The sequence below is a fragment of the Phyllobates terribilis genome, unplaced genomic scaffold (genome assembly GCF_046119375.1).
Source record: "Phyllobates terribilis strain yellow unplaced genomic scaffold, ASM4611937v1 Scaffold_8__6_contigs__length_399053987, whole genome shotgun sequence".
Classification (NCBI taxonomy): domain Eukaryota; kingdom Metazoa; phylum Chordata; class Amphibia; order Anura; family Dendrobatidae; genus Phyllobates; species Phyllobates terribilis.
The window spans coordinates 176,283,935-176,303,687 of NW_027362768.1; the positions used below are offsets into that span (position 1 = coordinate 176,283,935).

Genomic DNA, 19,753 nt, shown 5'->3' on the forward strand with positions numbered 1-19,753 from the left:
CTTATCCTCAGAAGCAGAGGTGACTCTTGGTCTTCCTTTCCTGGGGCGGTCCTCATGTGAGCCAGTTTCTTTGTAGCGCTTGATGGTTTTTGCAACTGCACTTGGGGACACTTTCAAAGTTTGCCCAATTTTTCGGACTGACTGACCTTCATTTCTTAAAGTAATGATAGCCACTCGTTTTTCTTTACTTAGCTGCTTTTTTGTTGCCATATTACAAATTCTAACAGTCTATTCAGTAGGACTATCAGCTGTGTATCCACCAGACTTCTGCACAACACAACTGATGGTCCCAATCCCATTTATAAGGCAAGAAATCCCACTTATTAAACCTGACAGAGCACACATACATTGTGCATACATTACATTATTGATCCTGTACTGATCCTGAGTTACATCCTGTATTATACTCCAGAGCTGCACTCACTATTCTGCTGGTGCAGTCACTGTGTACATACATTATATTACTGATCCTGAGTTACATCCTGTATTATACTCCAGAGCTGCATTCACGATTTTGCTGGTGCAGTCACTATGTACATACATTACATTTCTGATCCTGTACTGATCCTGAGTTACATCCTTTATTATACTCCAGAGCTGCACTCACTATTCTGCTGGTGCAGTCACCGTGTTCATACGTTACATTACTTATCCTGTACTGATCCTGAGTTACATCTGTGTACATACATTACATTACTTATCCTGAGTTACATCCTGTGTTATACTCCAGAGCTGCACTCACTATTCTGCTGGTGCAGTCACTGTATACATACATTACATTACTGATCCTGTACTGATCCTGAGTTACATCCTGTATTATTCTCCAGAGCTGCACTCACTATTCTGCTGGTGCAGTCACTGTGTACATACATTACTGATCTTGTAGTGATCCTGAGTTACATCTTGTAGTATACTACAAAGCTGCACTCAATATTCTGCTAGATTAGTATTAGATAAGTAAATGTAGTGACTCCACCAGCAGAATAATGAGTGCAGCTCTGGAGTATAATACAGGATGTAACTCAGGATTAGTAATGTAATGTATGTACACAGTGACTGCACCAGCAGAATAGTGAGTGCAGCTCTGGAGTATAATGCAGGATGTAACTCAGGATCAGTAATGTAATGTATGTACACAGTGTCTGCACCAGCAGAATAGTGAATGCAGCTCTGGAGTATAATACAGGAGGTAACTCAGGATCAGTAATGTAATGTATGTACACAGTGACTGCACCAGCAGAATAGTGAGTGCAGCTCTGGAGTATAATACAGGAGGTAACTCAGGATCAGTAATGTAATGTATGTACACAGTGACTGCACCAGCAGAATAGTGAGTGCAGCTCTGGAGCACAATACAGGATGTAACTCAGGATCAGAACCTGATTACCTGGAGTGCTTCCTGCATTTGTTTGGCTTCCCTATTACATGAATTGTTTGGGTTACAACTGATGGGCTTACACCATTAGCTATAATAAGTTGGACTTGTGCTGCTTTTCTTCTTTTTGTAGATAGATTCTTGCCAGGTTCAGCGTCTTTCATGGATCTGTCCTGGAGTCATGATGAGCCTGGCACGAATCTCTGGGACAGCAGATGATGTGTTATGAGGTCATGTTGCCTCCATGACTTCTACTTACTATATGTTGTCTCCAGTGTCGGCTGCTTTCCTTAGGTTACAGTTGTGATCAGCGTCTCCAGTGTATCTATATTGTTTTTTTTTTGGAGTCTAATGTGGCTTAAAATCCACTTTCTTTCTCAGTATAGGCTGTTTTCTTCAATACTTTACACTGCAGTTCTGCTCTTTCACATTAAAAGCTGGATCTAACCACAAATGAGAATTTAGAAGAGGGCCCCTGGGAAAGAGGGCTGTGGGGCCCCTACCATTCAGAACAGTTCCTTTTTTTAACTTAGTGGCATCTCGATAAATCTGTATTCAGCTAGCCCCTCCTAGTGGCTGCCACAGCATATTAATATATTATATTCTAGGCAAGTATCCAGGGAATTTGGGAGACTATAAATAAAGAACAGATCCCATGAAGGGAATACAGTGCAGTTTCTTGGTGTAAATCTTAAGTATTCCCATAACTTATCAAGCAATCACTTTATGCTCTTGACTCTGAAAACCCCCCAGATCCTGCAGATAAAAGTCCTGCTAAGCTGATTAAGTGTGTCCTCCACTTTAGAGGAGATTCCCATGGTGCGGCAGCTGCATGTCGCTGACAGCCATGCACTCATGTGAATGATCACCTGCACGTGCTGAGCTCCATGCACCGTGTAGTGGCCGTTCTCACTACTGCAGCTAAGATTACATTCACTGCAATAGGAGCTGAGCTGCAGTACCCAAGAGCAGCCACTACACGGTGTATGGCGTTGTGCAGCCTGACTCCATGCATTGTTTACATCTGGTTGATGTCAGAGCTGAAAACAGCTGACCATGGGGGTGTCTTACCCCAACCAATCTGATATTGATGACCTATCCCACTGACATACTATTAATATGTTAACCCTGAAAAATAGCATTAATTGGTAAGACTTTGGCTGCAAGGATGGTTGACTTGCCGGGAATGATTATCCATATGACCTCTCTGTCACTGCTTGAGAAAGTTCAGCTGCAAAAACTTTCAATTCATCGGCTACGTCTGAGCTTGGGAGATATTACTTTATTATTACATCCTGAAAAGTCTGCTCTGGTACAAATGTAGTCTTAAAAGACCATCAGTCATGGATCACAATATCTCTACTCTTCTTATTCTACAGTAACAGCCAAAAGTTTGGACTCATCTGTTCATGCAGTAGATTTCCTTGTTCTATATTGAGTGTGAACATTGTAAATTCAGCCTGCAGGCAGCAAAACCACGAAGGAAGGACGGTCCACATATGGAAACAAGGAGTAAAGAAACACATGTGAAACAAACCAGAATATGTGTTTCACCTCAGATTCCTTATGCGCCCTCCTTTTGCCCTGATGAGGGCTTTACACCCCCTTTGTATTCTTTCTGCAGTTTCATCAGGTTGTCAACTTTGATGGCTCCAACAGTCCTGGAGGAGATCCCGGAGGAGCTGAGCTCTTGTCGGCTGCTTTGTCTTCACTCTGCGTCCAAACCATCTCAGTTGGGTTGAGGTCAGTGATTGCAGAGGCCATGTTCTCTGACGCAGCCTCCACCTCTCTCCTTCTTGGTCACACCGCAGGAAGTTTTTTGGGTCATTGTCCTGTTGCAACACAAATGATGGTTCCAATAGGTGCACGCCTTATGGGACGGCAGCAGCTGCAGAACGCTGTGGTCACCATGCTGGGCAATGTGTCCTGAATTTGGAATAAGGAATGGAAGACGGGGTCTAATTAGAGCGCTAAGGCACAGAAACCAAGGGGACATAGACAATAAAAGTGACAAACCTTTTATTAAGCCACAACGCGTTTCGGTAGCGGATTGCTACCTTCTTCAGGCGGTGAATTTGGAATAAATCACAGTGTCACTATCAAAACCCTCCACCATGACACCTCCCCTCCGTGCTTTACTGTGGGCACAACACGTCTCACCTTCTTACAAGACATGGAGTTTGGAACCAAAAAATCTCTCATTTTGCCTCATCGGATCACAATACAAAATTTCACTGCCCTAAAGTCCAGTTCTTGTCTTGCTCGGTCCACATAAGTCTTGTTGTTTGCGGTCCTTATTATTTGCAATCTTTCTAAAATAAAGGTCGCTTCTCGCAGTCTCCTCCGGGCAGTTGATATTGAAATGTGTCTGCTACGTGATGTCTGTGCATCATTTATCAGGGCTGTTATTTGAGGTGCAATAAATTTGTAGCTTCTGAGACTGGTAACGCTGATGAACTTATCCTCTGCAGCAGTGGTAATTCTTGGACTTCCTTTCCTAGAACGGTCCTCGTGAGAGCCAGTTTTATGATAGCGATGATGTTTTTCATGACTGCACTTGAGGATACCTTTAAGGTTCTAGCAATTTTCCAGACTGACTGACCTTCAGGTCTTACAGTATTGATGGACTGTGGTTTCTCTTTACTTAGTTGCCATATTCTGGCTTAGGAGAGATGTGGAATAGGCTCAGGATTACTTGGAGCTGTGGACCAACACTGCAACATGGCCACAAACACATTTGGAGGCCACACATGATACGAGGCGATTTGTTAGTTGGAAGACAGTCCAGGTTTAAACTTGATGAAGCAGCTGGGGAGAAGCCATGGGGTGAAAATTGTCATCAGAATTAAAGGGGGGTACTGTGGAGAAACTAATGCTTACACATATTCTGGTTTGTGTAACACGTTTCTTTACTCCTTGTTTCCATTCATGTTCCTTCCTTCGTGGTTTTGCTGCCTTCAGTCTGAATCTACAATGTGCACATTCCAATAGTAAGGAAAAACAGCGGCATGAACAGGGGTGTCCAAACTTTTGACCAGTACTGTATGCCAATCGTAGATTTGCACCGTCTTAATGTATTTCTAGAAATCTGTTGGAATATTTGCTGACCTGGCCTCCTAATCACCCATGCCCACTTTCCTTAGCCAAATTTGGAAGGTAGTTAAAATTGAAAAAAAAATTGCACAAAGTTGTTGATAATTCTTCCAAAAGAGTTAAATGATAAAGTAGTAGCTACCCGTTGCGATCACTAGGGGGAGATCAAGAGCTAGCAGCATAATGCAACAGTATACAGTAAGCTCCCTCTAGTGGTGACTGTAAGCAGCTACAACTTTTACATTTTTTCTATAATTCTATGCAGGGGATTTGGAGCTTTGTATTAAGAAAAACTGAGCCCGAACACTGCTATAAAGATATATAAAAAAATAAATTTGCAGAAAAACTTGATTCACTCCTTTCCAGTATATTGATGGAATAACAAAAATCTCTATTCAGCTACAATTTCTGCCACATACCCCAGGGGCCACATATAACAGACATGTGAAAATCCAATCTGTCTGAGCACAATTGTGACAAATTCTCAGCAGTGAGTAGTATTCTTTCTGTGCTGATTTGTGTTCCCTGGATGTAGACTGAGGGTACGTACATATGCATTGTACATTTTACGTCTCCTGACAATTAATGGGAGAATGATTCCAGTTATTGACAGCAAGCAGAGATTGGGAAATGGTGTAGAATGCAATTACAAGTCACAATGTATCGGCCGCCCCTCATACTGGATGTTCCCACAATCCTTTTGTATTCTTCTCGCCAGCAGCAAGTTCTGTGAAATTCTCCGCAGAGATGAGGGGGCTCGGAAGTTCAGACTTTGGTTACTGAGGAGAAAAGCATAAAATGTGATTCTACTACAAATATTGGAGAAGAAAGAAGAAATGGTTTAAAAATACATGAGCTGAGAAATAATTTAGGGAAATCTGCATAAGACCAAAGGCAGAGAGTAGGAGGCTGGCAAAGCCGGGCACAATGCAGGAACTCGTGCCACAATGTATGGGGGGCTGCACTGTTGTATAGGGGGGCAGTACACAACTCCGATCATTATATCATCATTGTTATTACCATCACGGTTTATCTCTGCCTCTCATGTACCCCCTTATCCTGTGCCCCTCATTAAGGTCTTATCATGGCCATTACTGGGCCCTGTATCCTCCTCTTATCTCTGACCCTCCTGCCCTGTAAACAGCTCCCTGATCTTTCTTCTCCTTCCCCTGGTACCTCATGGATGTCTTTATCTCTGGCCCTATACCCTTTTGATCTCTGCCCCTTCTGATTTGTGTACCCATATTTATATCTTCCCTGTGCACCCCTCTTTATCTCTCCCACTTTGCACTGTATACCCTCTCATTATTTGTGCCCCTCCTGCTCCAAATTGCAATCTTCTTTGTGCCCCCTCTTGGTTTGTGTACCCTTTTTTTCTGTGTCTCCCTCCTATCCAGTGTATCTATCTCTATTTCTGTCCCATACTGCCCTGTGTACTCTTTTTCTCTACCCTTCCTGCTCTGTGTAACACGCTTTCTGTATACCCAGCCCTGTGCTCCCCTCTTTAGGTGTGCCCCCGTCCTGTGTTCCTCTTTTCTTGTGCCCCTCCTGCCCTGTGCATCCTTCTTTTTCTGTGCCCCTTCCTAACCTGTGTAGCCTTTCTCTGTGCCCTATGCTGCCATGTGTTTCCCTCTTTCTCCACCCTCCTGTCCTATGCACTACTTTCGCTGTGCCCCTCCTTTTCTTTGTCCCGCTCCTGCTCTGTGCACCCCTTTCTTTGTCCCCCTCCTCACCTGTGCACCCCTTTCTCTGTCCCCTCTTCTGCCCTGTGCACCCCCCTTTCCCCCTCTTGCCCTGTGCACCCCCTTTTCTCTGTCCCAATCCTCCCCTGCACCCCTCCTGTCCTGTGCACCCCTTTCTCTGTCCTCTTCCTGCCCTGTGCACCCCTTTCTCTGTCCCCCCTCCTGTCCTGTGCACCCTTTACTCTGTCCCCCTCCTGTCCTGTGCACCCCTTTCTATGTCCTCCCTCCTGCGCTGTGCACCCCTTTCTCTGTCCCCCCTCCTGCCCTGTGCACCCCTTTCTCTGTTCCCCTCATGCCCTGTAAACCCCTTTCTCTGTCCCCCTCCTGCCCTGTGCAATCCTTTTTCTGTCCCACTCCTCCCCTGTGCAATCCTTTCTGTCCCACTCCTCCCCTGTGCACCCCTTTCTCTGCCCCCCGTCCTCCTTCCCTCCCTGTGCACCCATTTCTCTGTCCACCTCCTGCCGTGTGCACCCCTTTCTTTGCGCCCCCTCCTTTCCTGTGCATCCCTTCTCTATCCCTCTCCTGCCCTGTGCCCCCTTTCTCTTTCCCCCTCCTGCCCTGTTCACCCCTTCTTTTTCCCTCCTTCACTGTGCACCCCCCTTTCTCTTTCCCCCTCCTCCCCTGTGCACCACTTTCTCTGTCACTCTCCAGCCCTGTGCACCCCCTTCTCTGTCCCCCTCCTCCCCTGTGAACCCCCTTTTTCTGTCCCCCTCCTGCCCTGTGCCCCCCTTTCTCTGTCCCCCTCCTGCCCTGTGCCCCCTTTCTCTGTCCCCCTCCTGCCCTGTGCACCCCCTTTCTCTGCCTCCCTCCACCCCTGTGCCCCCTTTCTCTGTCCCCCTCCTGCCCTGTGCACCCCTTTTTGTGCTCCCACCTTCCCTGTACACCCCTTCTCTTTCCTTCCCTGTGCATCACTTTCTCTGTCCCCCTCCTGCCCTGTGCAGCCCCTTTCTCTGTCCCCCTCCTCCCCTGTGAACCCCCTTTTTATGTCCCCCTCCTGCCCTGTGCCCCCCTTTCTCTGTCCCCCTCCTGTCCTGTGCCCCCTTTCTCTGCCCCCCTCCTGCCCTGTGCACCCCCTTCCTCTGCCTCCCTCCACCCCTGTGCCCCCTTTCTCTGTCCCCCTCCTGCCCTGTGCACCCCTTTTTGTGCTCCCTCCTTCCCTGTGCACCCCTTCCTCTGTCCCCCTCCTGGCCTGTGCATCTCCTTTTCTCTGTCCCCCTCCTGCCCTGTGCACCCCTTTTGGTGCTCCCTCCTTCCCTGTGCACCCCTTCTCTTTCCTTCCCTGTGCACCCCTTTCTCTGTCCCCCTCCTGCCCTGGGAATCCCCTTTCTCTGTCCCCCTCCTCCCCTGTGCACCCACTTTTCTCTGTCCCCCTCCTCCTCCGTGCACCCCTTTCTGTCTCCCTCCTGCCCTGTGCACCCTTTCTCTTTCCCTCTTATTTGCTGTGCACCCCCCTTTCTGTCCTCCTCCTCCTCTGTGCACCCCTTTTTCTGTCCCCCCTTCTGCCCTGTGCACCCCTCTCTTTCCCCCTCCTGCCCATTGCACCCCTCTCTCTGTCCCACTCCTCCCCTGAGCACCCCTTTCCCTGCACCCCTCCTGTCCTGTGCACCCTTTTCTCTGTCCTCCTCCTGCCCTGTGCACCCCTTTCTCTGTCCCCCCTCCTGCCCTTTGCACCCCTTTCTCTGTCCCCCTCCTGCCCTGTGCACCTCTTTCTCTGTTCCCCTCATGCCCTGTAAACCCTTTTATCTGTCCCCCCACTGCCCTGTACACCCCTTTCTCTGTCCCACTCCTCCCCTGTGCATCCCTTTCTTTGCGCCCCTCCAGCCCTATGCACCCCTTTCTCTGCCCCCCTCCTCCTTTTCTCCCTGTGCACCTATTTCTCTGTTCCCCTCCTGCCCTGTGCACCCCTTTCTCTGTCCCCCTCTCCTGTACACCCCCCTCTCTGTGCCCCTCCTGCCCTGTGCACACTTTCTCTTTCCCCCTCCTGCCCTGTGCACCCCTTCTCTTTCTCCCTCCTTCGCTGTGCACACCCTTTTCTCTTTCCCCCTCCTCCCCTGTGCACCACTTTCTCTGTCCCCCTCCTGCCATGTGCACCCCCTTTCTCTGTCCCCCTCCTGTCCTGTGTTCCCCTTTCTGTCCCCCTCCTACCCTGTGCACCCCTTTCTTTGGCCCCCTCCTGCCCTGTGTCCCCTTTCTGTCCCCCTCCTCCCATGTGCACCTCCTTTTCTCTGCCCCCCTGTGCACCCCCTTTCTCTGTCCCGCTCCTGCCCTGTGCACCCCCCTTTCTCTGTTCCCCTCCTGCCCTGTGCACCCCCCTTACTCTGTTCCCCTCCTGCCCTGTGCACCCCCCTTTCTGTCCCCTTCCTGCCCTGTGTCACCTTTCTCTGTCCCCCTCCTGCCTGTGCACCCCCTTTTCTCTGTCCACCTCCTCACCTGTGCACCCCCCTTTCTGTCCCCCTCCTGCCCTGTGCACCCCCTTTCTCTGTCCCGCTCCTGCCCTGTGCACCCCCCTTTCTCTGTTCCCCTCCTGCCCTGTGCACCCCCCTTTCTCTGTTCACCTCCTGCCCTGTGCACCCCCCCTTTCTGTCCCCCTCCTGCCCTGTGCACCCCCTTTTCTCTGTCCCCCTCCTCTCCTGTGCACCCCCCCTTCTCTGCCCCCCTGTGCACCTCCTTTCTGTCCCCCTCCTCCCCTGTGCACCCCTTTCCCTGTCCCCCTCTTCCCCTGTGCACCCTTTTTCTCGGTCCCCCTCCTCCCCTGTGCACCCTCTTTTCCTGTTCCTCTCCTCCCCTGTGCACCCTCTTTTCCTGTTCCCCTCCTCCCCTGTGCACTCTCTTTCTCTTCCCCCTCCTTCCCTGTACACCCCTTTCTCTGTCCCCCTCCTGCCCTGTGTCCCCTTTCTCTGTCCCCCTCCTCCCCTGTGCACCCCCTTTCTCTGTCCCCCTCCTTCCTCTGCACCCCCTTTTCTGTCCCCTCCTCACCTGTGCACCCCCTTTCTCTGTCCCCCTCCTGCCCTGTGCTCCACCTTTCTCTGCCCCCTCCTGCCCTGTGTCCCCTTTCTCTGTCCCCCTCCTGCCCTGTGCATCCCCTTTTCTCTGTCCCCCTCCTCCCCTGTGTACCCCCTTTCTCTGTCCCCCCTCCCCTGTGCACCCCTTTCCCACTCCTCCCCTGTGCACCCCTCTTTCTCTGTCCCCCTCCTGCCCTGTGCACCCCCCTTTCTCTGTCCCCCACCTGCCCTGTGCACTCCCCTTTCTCTGTCCCCCTCCTCCCCTATGCACCATTTTCTCTGTCACCCTCCTCCCTGTGCACCCCTTTATCTGCCCCCTTCTCCCTTGTACACCCTTTTCTCTGTCCCCCTCCTGCCTGTGCCCCCCTTTCTCTGTCCCCCTCCTGTCCTGCGCCCCTTTCTCGGTCCCCCTCCTGCCCTGTGCTCCCTTTCTGTCCCCCTCCTCCCCTGTGCACCTTTTTCTCTGTCCCCCTCCTCCCCTGTGCACCCCTTTCCCCCTCCTCCCCTGTGCACCCCTTTTTCTCTGTCCCCCTCCTTCCCTGTGCACCCCCCTTTCTCTGTCCCCCACCTGCCCTGTGCACCCCCCTTTCTCTGTCCCCCTCCTCCCCTGTGCACCCCTTTCCCCCTCCTCCCCTGTGCACCCCTCTTTCTCTGTCCCCCTCCTGCCCTGTGCACCCCCCTTTCTCTGTCCCCCACCTGCCCTGTGCACTCCCCTTTCTCTGTCCCCCTCCTCCCCTGTGCACCATTTTCTCTGTCCCCCTCCTCCCCTGTGCACCCCTTTATCTGCCCCTCCTCCCTTGTACACCCCTTTCTCTGTCCCCCTCCTGCCTGTGCCCCTTTCTCTGCCCCCCTTCTGCCCTGTGTTCCCTTTCTGCCCCCCTCCTCCCCTGTGCACCCTTTTCTCTGTCCCCCTCCTCCCCTGTGCACCCCTTTCTCTGTTCCCATCCTCCCCTGTGCATCCCCTTTTCTCTGTCCCCCTCCTGCCCTGTGCACCCACTTTTCTCTGTCCCCCCCTCCCCTGTGAACCCCTTTTCTCTGTCCCCCTCCTCCCCTGTGTGCCTTTTCTCTGCCCCCCTCCTCTCCTGTGCACCCTTTTCTCTGCCCCCCTCCTCTCCTGTGCACCCCTTTCTCTGTCCCCCTCCTGCCCTGTGCCCCCTTTCTCTGCGCCCCTCTGTGCCCTCTAGGATGTAGTCGCCTCCTGAGTCGCCAGGGGGCAGCCTCCCCCCCCCCGGTTTCAGTGTCGGGCAGTGATTTCCCCGCCTCCTCCCTCTCCGCCTCTGCTCGCACTTTCTCCGGGACTCCGGCAGATCTGGAGCGTACGAGCCGCCCGGGATCCGCTGTGACTTCCTCCGCCTGCAGAGCGCAGTCCCCGGAGCCCCCCGAGCCTCTAATGCCCCTTCCAGGGTCCCGGCCGTCGCCGCTGGGAACTTTGGGCTGAGAGCGCAGAAGTTTGGAGCGGAGCTCGGAGGATGAGGCCGGGGGGGAGCGCGGCGCTGCTCGTCCTCTGCTCCGCGGCCGCCGTGCTCTGGACACCTGCCCGGCCGGAGCCGGACGTCTCCATCCTGGACGAGGCGCAGCTGCTGGCCGCACACATGCGGAGGCTGGCGGCGGAGGAGCTGGGGGTCCGCACCATGCAGGTGAGCAGGGGGCTCCGTGTCCGGGGGCCGGAGTGTGGCTGCAGTATGTTCTGATATTAGTTATTTCTTATTCTCTTTATTAGATACATTGTATCTTCTGTGGTAAATAATGGGGGAGGGGGTCACTTACTTAATGTCTCCTCATACCTGAAGGTTAGGGGTAAATCCCTCACAATAAATTCTGCGTCCGCGCTAACGACCCCATCAGATACAGAAATGAAATCTTTAAAAAAAAATAAAAAATAAATAAAAATTGGAAAATCTCCGGTGGCCGGGAATTCTGGTCTCATTGTTTTTTTTGCAAATCTGCAGACATTGGGGTGAAATTGGGGCGTCGGGCAGAGCGACAGCGAGGTGAAAGTTGCGCAATAAATGGCAGCCGTAGGAATCGCGGTGTTGCCGGCAATACGATGGGAATGGAGCTCAGAACTTGCATTGGTCGAATTTGCAAAACGAGATTGGATGGAAATCGATCCGAGCGACCAATCGGATAGAATGTTCTGGTCAAATATATCTGTGTATCAATTACTGACCGATAAATTGTGGAAGCGGAACCAATTCTCATTTTTACCGTGTTCTTGTCATTGTAAAATAAAAGCTTTCTATTCCCAGTAATGACGTTATCTGTCAGATATCTTTCAGACCATTGCGATTGGCAGACAGATTGCAATCAGAACAATTGATATTGATCTGATTGGATAGAAATGGATCAGATATCTGTACGTGTAAAGGCGCCTTATGATTGGATTGTTTATAGTTATGTCATGGGAGGGAGGGTCCACAAGACCCTGCATCATATCAATTATTTCTGCTTCTTGCACTTGTCATGTGAGCAGATTCTGGATTTTTATTGGTCAGCCTCATTTATGTCATATTCTGGATTTTCATTGTTTTTTTTTTTTTTTTAAAGAGGCTGTCCATATCAGTTTGTTTTTAATGGTGTAAATTATAAAATTAATGTATACTCCTACTGATCGAACACCTTTCCCCCCAACGCTGGTTTACTCCTAGAGCTGCGGGCTTTCTCTTCTAATGGGGACAGACATGTGACCGCTGCTACCAATCACTGGCCACAACGATTGACACCAGTGATTGGCCGCTGTGGTCACATGTCCGTAAAACAAGAAGGAGATGGGGATGTACAGAGACCAGCAGGGGACCTAGGCCGCACTAGTGGAGGAGGCGGCAGATCAGTAGGTGAGTATACATTATTATTTTTTATTTTACACCATGTTGGCGCATTTTAAGATAAATAGGGGTGGGAAAAAAAGTAAAAGTCTACAGCAAATAGATATATAGCTACTCATTTTATCTGGAGGTGAGAGGTGTTTTTTTTCTTCATAGGCTTCTGTGTAAGAGTTGATAAATCCCAGAAACAAAACGTTTGTTGTTATTAATAATATTATTACTGTTGTTACAATGTTGTTTTTCTTGCATTTCGTGGTCACATTGCTGGAAACATCTGCAGCCAAAGTGTTTCCAATACTATAAGATCCGACATGTAACACAACTGCTGCAGAACATCTTGCTAACCACTGTGCATTGATTTATGTCTTCTATATATAGTTAGATCTGCAGCAATGTATCAGAAGGTTTTCCGGCGTTTGCAGCAATTGGATCCTACAGGATTTATTCTTTGCTGTGCATTCATAGCCATATTTAAAGCTGTATAGCAGTGATCCTCAACCTATGACTTCCCAACTGCGGCGGATTTAGAACTTGCAGCTTGTCCAGGGATGCTGGGAGTTGTAGTGATGCAGAAGCTGTTCTTGCCAGGATATGCTGGGAGTTGTAGTGACACAGCTGTTGGATAGCCACTTATTACAACCGGCGGAGAATTGTTGCACAACAGCTGGAAAGCCACAAGTTGTCTTTGCGGCATGATGGAGGTTGTAGTCACACAAGTGGAATCTGAATGTGTTCTGCGGTGCTCGGTGTTATTCTTGCCATGGTCATAGTGACCTGTTTGTGTCGTGTGCTGCCTCTTATCCATCTCTGAATTGTGATTTTCGCTTTTTTTCTTTTCTCCTTTTTCTGATATATTCAATTTGTGATTTGAAACAATTGTGTAAAAATCTCCCCCCACCACATGCATCCCAGGGCTTAGTATTCAGCTGAGGATCCAGGTTAAAATACGGTTTTGGGCTGCACTTGTCTGACCTGATGAAATATTCTGTTTCTTTTCCCCCATCTGCTCCACATTACACTTTATCTGCAGCACATCGCACGAGGCGGAGAGGGATGGAAGTGAAAGAGATTTAAAGATCAATGGAAGTGCGGCAGCCAAGGCTTCTTAGCGGGGAGAATAGCCCTCCATACTCACAAATTATATTCTAGACTGTGGTTTCTGCAGCCGTTGGTTACTTTTTAAATTATATATATTGCACATTTTAAATCTATGGCCCCAATTCATCAAGGTTGGCGTTTTGTACGCAGGTCTTAATGAAAAGAGTGTTCCAGTAAGATGCGCCAAATTCATTAAGATGTATGTCACTGCTCGAAATGTCCTCCAGTCAGAATAGATTACGGTCATTTATGCCACCTTTGTTGGTGGCGCCTGCGTAAAAACGTCAAGTCGCTACATTTTTGCCAATCTACAAATTGCGCCAAAATGTTGCGCTTAAAGCAATTTTATGCTGGAAAATTGACAAAAACTGATGAATCAGGGCCTTTTTTTTCTCTTGATTCTGACGCTGTCCAAGTGACAGAATCAGATCTCCTTATAGTCAAGCTCTTGTTTCAATAGATGTGATGTAGAAAGATAAGGCAGTCCCCCTGCTCTCCAAAAGCTCATCATAGAGCACCACCTTATTGTGCCCTGAGCAGCAGTGATTATGAGCTGTGATCGTTAGCTCTGGTCCTTACATACAATGTCATATAGTAAGAAGCTCCTCACCTCCTGGGCCCAGTCTACTGGATGCACATATGATTTGTGACTTCTCTGCTGAAATCTCTCAATGTATTTCATATCTCTTTATAAATATCTTATTTTTCTCCATGTACTTTTTCTTTTATCTCCTCTCTTTCAGTATCTTGTATCGCATTTGTTTCTGTGTATAGTATTGCATCTCTGCTGTATCTTTTATCTCTTCTCTCTATATATCTCTCATCTTTCTTTTTGTACATGTCCTCTTTTTGTGCTTCTCATCTCTGTAACTTATATTTCAGAAACAGAGTTTAGATGCTAAGAACAGAGATAAGATACATGAAGCGATTAGAACATTTTTGTCTATTTAGTATCTCATATCTCGCTCTCTTGCGCCTCTTCTCGGCTCTCTTGCGCCTCTTCTCGGCTCTCTTGCGCCTCTTCTCGGCTCTCTTGCGCCTCTTCTCGGCTCTCTTGCGCCTCTTCTCGGCTCTCTTGCGCCTCTTCTCGGCTCTCTTGCGCCTCTTCTCGGCTCTCTTGCGCCTCTTCTCGGCTCTCTTGCGCCTCTTCTCGGCTCTCTTGCGCCTCTTCTCGGCTCTCTTGCGCCTCTTCTCGGCTCTCTTGCGCCTCTTCTCGGCTCTCTTGCGCCTCTTCTCGGCTCTCTTGCGCCTCTTCTCGGCTCTCTTGCGCCTCTTCTCGGCTCTCTTGCGCCTCTTCTCGGCTCTCTTGCGCCTCTTCTCGGCTCTCTTGCGCCTCTTCTCGGCTCTCTTGCGCCTCTTCTCGGCTCTCTTGCGCCTCTTCTCGGCTCTCTCTATCTGACATTAGATGCAGATTTGAGATCTAGTGTCTGCACATTTATGAGATGCAATAATGTATAGAAATGCACACACATGGCTGGAGACTTGCAAGTATTATTTAATCCTTCCTCCTGATTATCCTGTTTGTAATATATGATATAATCTTCAGCACCCTGGTGGCTGTAATTCCTCCCAGTCATCCCCATTATAATATCTTATTTGCTCACTGCACAAAATAAAAGCAAAATGAAAAGGACTGTATAGAAAGCTGAAGTCAATTAAGTTTTAAAGGCTTTTGAGATTAGCAGGCATGTATTGCTCAGCAGCCTGCAGGGGGTCACCCCAAATGGCCTTTTATCTTTCAAAGTGGTCAGCTTTCCTACCTCTTCACACCCTCCTTGTGCCATACGCCCCTTGTGAGCTGCCTTTGTCCAGAAAAAAAAAATATCCTCCTTCCTTCCCCCTCACACCTTGTCCTGTTGTCTGCTTTGCAGATGTGGGGGATAATATGAGAGAGATCCTGGTAATTTATGGATGTTTTGGATATTTTGCAATGTTTGATACAATGTAACACGTTTAGATGAGTTTTTGTAAATATTTATAAATCTGTGATACAATGTATGTGTGTCATAGGATTGGTATAATGAATAATTTATGACGCCAGGAATAGATCACATGAGACGCAGTCATGATGGGCAGCAAGGATTGTCATGGGCGAATATAGAGATACTATGGAGTGTACTGAGGATCATTCAGCAGATTCAACTGGACCAGGCAATACATAAATTCATAGATAAACCAGAGACAGATCAATGGTCGACGGAAATCTGTCTGTTGGGCATTTTTGGAGTTGCATTTTTGTGCTATGGTCACACCTTGCGAATTTTGTGAAAATCGCAGCAGAAACCACTAGACGACTATTGGATTACTACAGCTGCACTGCAATCACGTTTTCCTGCGACTTTATTACCAAGGAGAAGTTTGCCTTTTGCGTGTTTTACTGCAATTTTGCCACAACGCACAGGAGACTCAATAAAGACTAAAGCAAACAAAAGAAAAACCTTTTTGACAATACCTTGTTTTTTCAATATCAAGATCTCTGCATGGTGTCAGAGAATGGATACATCGGGGGGGGGGGGGGGGGGGTTAAATAAAAAATGAAAATGTTGAGTCCAACCCACACGGCCAGTTCACAAATGGAAAGCATCAGAAGAGAATTCAAACCCATGTTCTGTGCAGGCAAATACAGTCATGGCTGAAAGTGTTGGCACTCTTGAAATTGTTCCAGAAAATGAAGTATTTCTAACAGAAAATTTTTGCAATTCCATATGTTTTGTTATAAACATGTTTATTTCCTTTGTGTGTATTGGAACAAAGCAAAAAAAAAAAAAAAAAGAGAGAAAATGGGCAAATTAGACATTTCTCACAAAACCCCAAAAATGGGCCGGACAAAATTGTTTGCACCCTCAACTTTAATATTTGGTTGCACCCTTTGGAATAAATAACTGCAATCAATCGCTTCCTATAACCATCAGCTTCTTACTCCTCTCAGCTGGAATCTTGGACTCTTCTTACAATCTGCTCCAGGTCTCTCATATGTGAAGACGTCTTCTCCCAACAGCAATTGTAAGATCTCTCCACAGGTGTCAATGGGATTTAGATCCGGACTCATTGCTGCCACTTCAGAACTCTCCAGTGCTTTGTTTCCATCCATTTCTGGAGGCTTCTTGAAGTATGTTTGGGGTCATTGTCCTGCTGGAAGACCCATGACCTAGGATGCAAAAACAGCTTTCTGACACTGGACACTATATTGCGATCCAAAATCCTTTGGTGATCTTCAGATTTTATAATGCCTTGCACACAGTCTACCCCAAAACATCTTTGACCCTCCACCATATTTGACTGTAGGTACTGTGTTCTTTATATTGTAGGCCTCATTCCGTTTTTGGTAAACACTAGAATGATGTGCTTTTACCAAAAAGTTCTATCTTAGTCTTGTCTGTCCACACGACACTTCCCCACAAGCATTTTAGCTTGCGAACATTTTGACAAACTGCAGTATAACTTTTTTTTGTCTGGGTCTCTTGCCATAGTGTTTAATTTCATTCAAATGTGGACAAATAGTTTGCGCTGATGCTCAGCTGAGCCTGCAGGACAGCTTGATTTTCTTTGGGACTTGATTGGGGCTGCTTATCCATCATCCGGACTATCCTACGTTGCAACCTATCATCAATTTATCTCTGCCATCCACGTCCAGGGAGATTAGCTGTGGGTTGTAAACTTTTTGATTATGTTGCGCACCGTGGACAAAGGAACATCAATATCTCTGGAGATGGACTTGAGAACCAAAATTGTTGAAAAATAATGATAATCTTTTTATTTATATAGCGCCAACATATTCTGCAGCGCTTTACAATTCAGACAATTTACTGACATTACCAGCACTGTCCCCATTGGAGCTCACAATCTACATTCCTTATCAGTATGTCTTTTGAGTGTGGGAGGAAACCAGAGAACCCGGAGGAAACCCATGCAAACACGGGGAGAACATACAAACTCCTTGCAGATGTTGTCCTTGGTGGGATTTGAACCCACGACCCCAGCGCTGCAAAGTTACTGTGCTAACCACTGTGCCACCCTGCTGCCCTGTCAAGAATGTCAAGGTTTCAAGTTCTCAGACAGTTCTCTTCTCCTCTTTCTGTTCTCCATGCTTAGTGTGGCAGACACAGACACGCAATGCAAAGATTGAGTCAACTTCTCCCCTTTTTGTCTGGTTTCAGTTGTGATTTTCATATTGCCCACACCTGTTACTTGCCAGAGGCGAGTGTGAATGAGCATCACATGCTTGAAACAAAGTTGTTTACCCACAATTTTGGAAAGGTGCCAACAATTTTGTCTGGCCCATTTTTGGAGTTTTGTGTGAAATTATGTCCAATTTGCCTTTTTTTTTCCTTTCTGTTGTTCCAATACACACAAAGGAAATAAACATGTGTAATTGCAATAACTTTCTGGGAGAAATACTTAATTTTCTGGAACAATTTCAAGGGTGCCAACACTTTAGGACATGACACTGTGGTGTATTATAAAATATTTATATATATATATATCTATCTCTACTAGGTGTAAATGAGAAATTCTATTTCCTGTCAGCAAGCACAGTTGAGGGGATCACATAGTTTTGCAGCTGGTTGATGGTTAAAGCCAACACTTTGACCCACAAGATGATTCCTTTCCCTTTCTCAGCATGATGGCGCATTAAAGGGACCTCGTCTTGCACGGTTGTGGGGTCAGCCATCTTGCTTCGCCAGTTTGATGTCTGGGTTTGCTGGGCGACACTGGGTGATTGAAGTTGATGACTTTGATACTGGATGTGGAAATAGTTGATGAACTGAAAATACAAGTTGATCCGGCGATTAGAAGAGTCTCGTAATGTTTATGTAACACTTAAGGCGCTGTGATGCCCTGCAGGTATTTATACAGCGCTGCAATAAGCGTCCACCTGGAAAAAGATGGCCTTAAATCCTTTTCATGATCATGGAACTTTTATCGCCAAATTTGTGTCCCAGATTGGATAATTTAGGTTGTCAAAATAGGCAGTTGCCCAGGGCTTCGTTTTTGTAGTGTGCCACCTGCAAAAAAACTGGATAAGGTGGAGCAGCTAAAGAGCGGAGCATTTAAATATTCCCTGCCCTTGACCATCAAGAACTTTTACAAAGGAACCCCTTGCTCTTCTAGACCCCCCCCCCCCCCACACACACGTTTTTCACTTTGCTCTCCCTCACTACTTGGGCATTATCGGGCGGTATTATTGTGTGTAAAATGTTCAGCAGTGTCATGTGGCCTCTATACGTTAGTGTTATTGGATACTGTATGGCGGTATTATATACTCAGGGAAATGTTTGCCTGAATGATTATTTGTGGGGACGATTTTTCTCGATCATTACCAACAGGGCGAACATTTGGCGATCATTTACTCACCGCGGGTCACCTCTTTATAGCTACACAGTAGATACAGATGTGTAATCGGGATTTGCTGCCGATAATGGTGAGTTTTGTTCAAATGATCGCACGACCGATCTATGGAAAACCTTCACAGTGCTTGCAAAACAAGTGTTATTAGGCCACGTTCCCACGTTCAATATTTGGTCAGTATATTACATCAGTATTTGTAAGCCAAAATCAGGAGAGGAACAATCAGAGGAAAAGTATGATAGAAACACGTCATCACTTCTGCATTTATCATACTTTTCCTCTGATTGTTCCTCACCTGGTTTTGGCTTACAAATACTGATGTGAAAAACCGCAGTGGACAGACCCCCGAACCTTTCTTTTGCATTGGAGCATCTAATGAGCGTGTGCAGAGGTCGTTGGGAAGAGAGGAAGAGCATGTGAGCTGTGACCTCACCTATTGTGATTGGTGGGTCCAGCGTTATTGGCTGAGGTTTTATCCGATCATTGTAATCCTGTCTCTGATAATAATGAGACTGCTGAAAAGGACAGGAAGTATGTGCCTAAACCCCGGAGGTCAGTGTGAAAATTGCTACTTTTTTTTTAAAAAAATTTTTTTTATGTAGATCGGGGGATAAAAAAAGAAAACAAATTGCTAAACATTTCTGAAAAATAATACATGAAAAACAAAAACCTGATGTAAATACCAGGGCATTTTTGGATGACCCATTCTCTTTAAGTTTACAAATGTGCCCCAGTATACAAAAAAAAAGAAATGGCTTACACTATTCTGCCAATCCCCCACCACCCATCTTGCTGGCGGTGCCCGTTACCAATCTCCTTTCCTTATGACGTGACGTGCGCCTATGAGGCTTTAACTTTGGGATTGGAGAACCGCTGTCGGTATACGGACCGTGAAATACGGCCATCTAATCCTGGGCTGAAAGGATCTTTAGCTGGACACTGGGTTAGTAATATTGTCTGAGCGGTGTTTGGCGGTATGATTTGGCATTGTATATTATAGCACATATGTGTTTGTGTTTTACATTTTGTAATACCAAAAATTTGTCACCCTACTTAACTTGGCCAAAATTTCTAAAAAAAAATAAATTTAAAAAATGGGCATTCCGCTTTTGTCATTCGTTTTTGGAAACCCTTGTCTGAGTTCCACTGCGCTCCAGCAGACCCCATTCTCAGGACTGATGACCTTCCCAGAAAAAATGTGCACCTCCCCTGCAGACGGCTGATATTTCCTACCGACCAGGTCGTGTCCCGGGACAGATATTCAGCATC

At 47.5% G+C, this 19,753-nt stretch overlaps 1 protein-coding gene and 1 long non-coding RNA gene across 3 annotated transcripts in view; one reads left to right on the forward strand and one right to left on the reverse strand.

Annotated features, from left to right (window-relative positions):
* Positions 1-2,703: 2,703 nt before the first annotated feature.
* LOC141157047 (uncharacterized) overlaps positions 2,704-19,753 on the reverse strand; it is a 168,387-nt gene continuing 151,337 nt past the window's right edge. Inside the window, exon 4 of one of the 2 annotated variants that reach the window (XR_012247738.1) lies at positions 2,704-5,247. This is a non-coding gene — a long non-coding RNA (uncharacterized lncRNA). Of the gene's footprint in view, positions 5,248-15,917; positions 17,901-19,753 lie in introns of those variants that run through there. The other variant, XR_012247739.1, reaches the window with a different exon arrangement.
* CACHD1 (cache domain containing 1) overlaps positions 10,443-19,753 on the forward strand; it is a 148,906-nt gene continuing 139,595 nt past the window's right edge. The window contains exon 1 of the mRNA XM_073643817.1: positions 10,443-10,849. Within this exon, the coding sequence (XP_073499918.1) occupies positions 10,682-10,849 (168 nt within the window). The 5' untranslated portion in view covers positions 10,443-10,681. The remainder of the gene's footprint in view (positions 10,850-19,753) is intronic.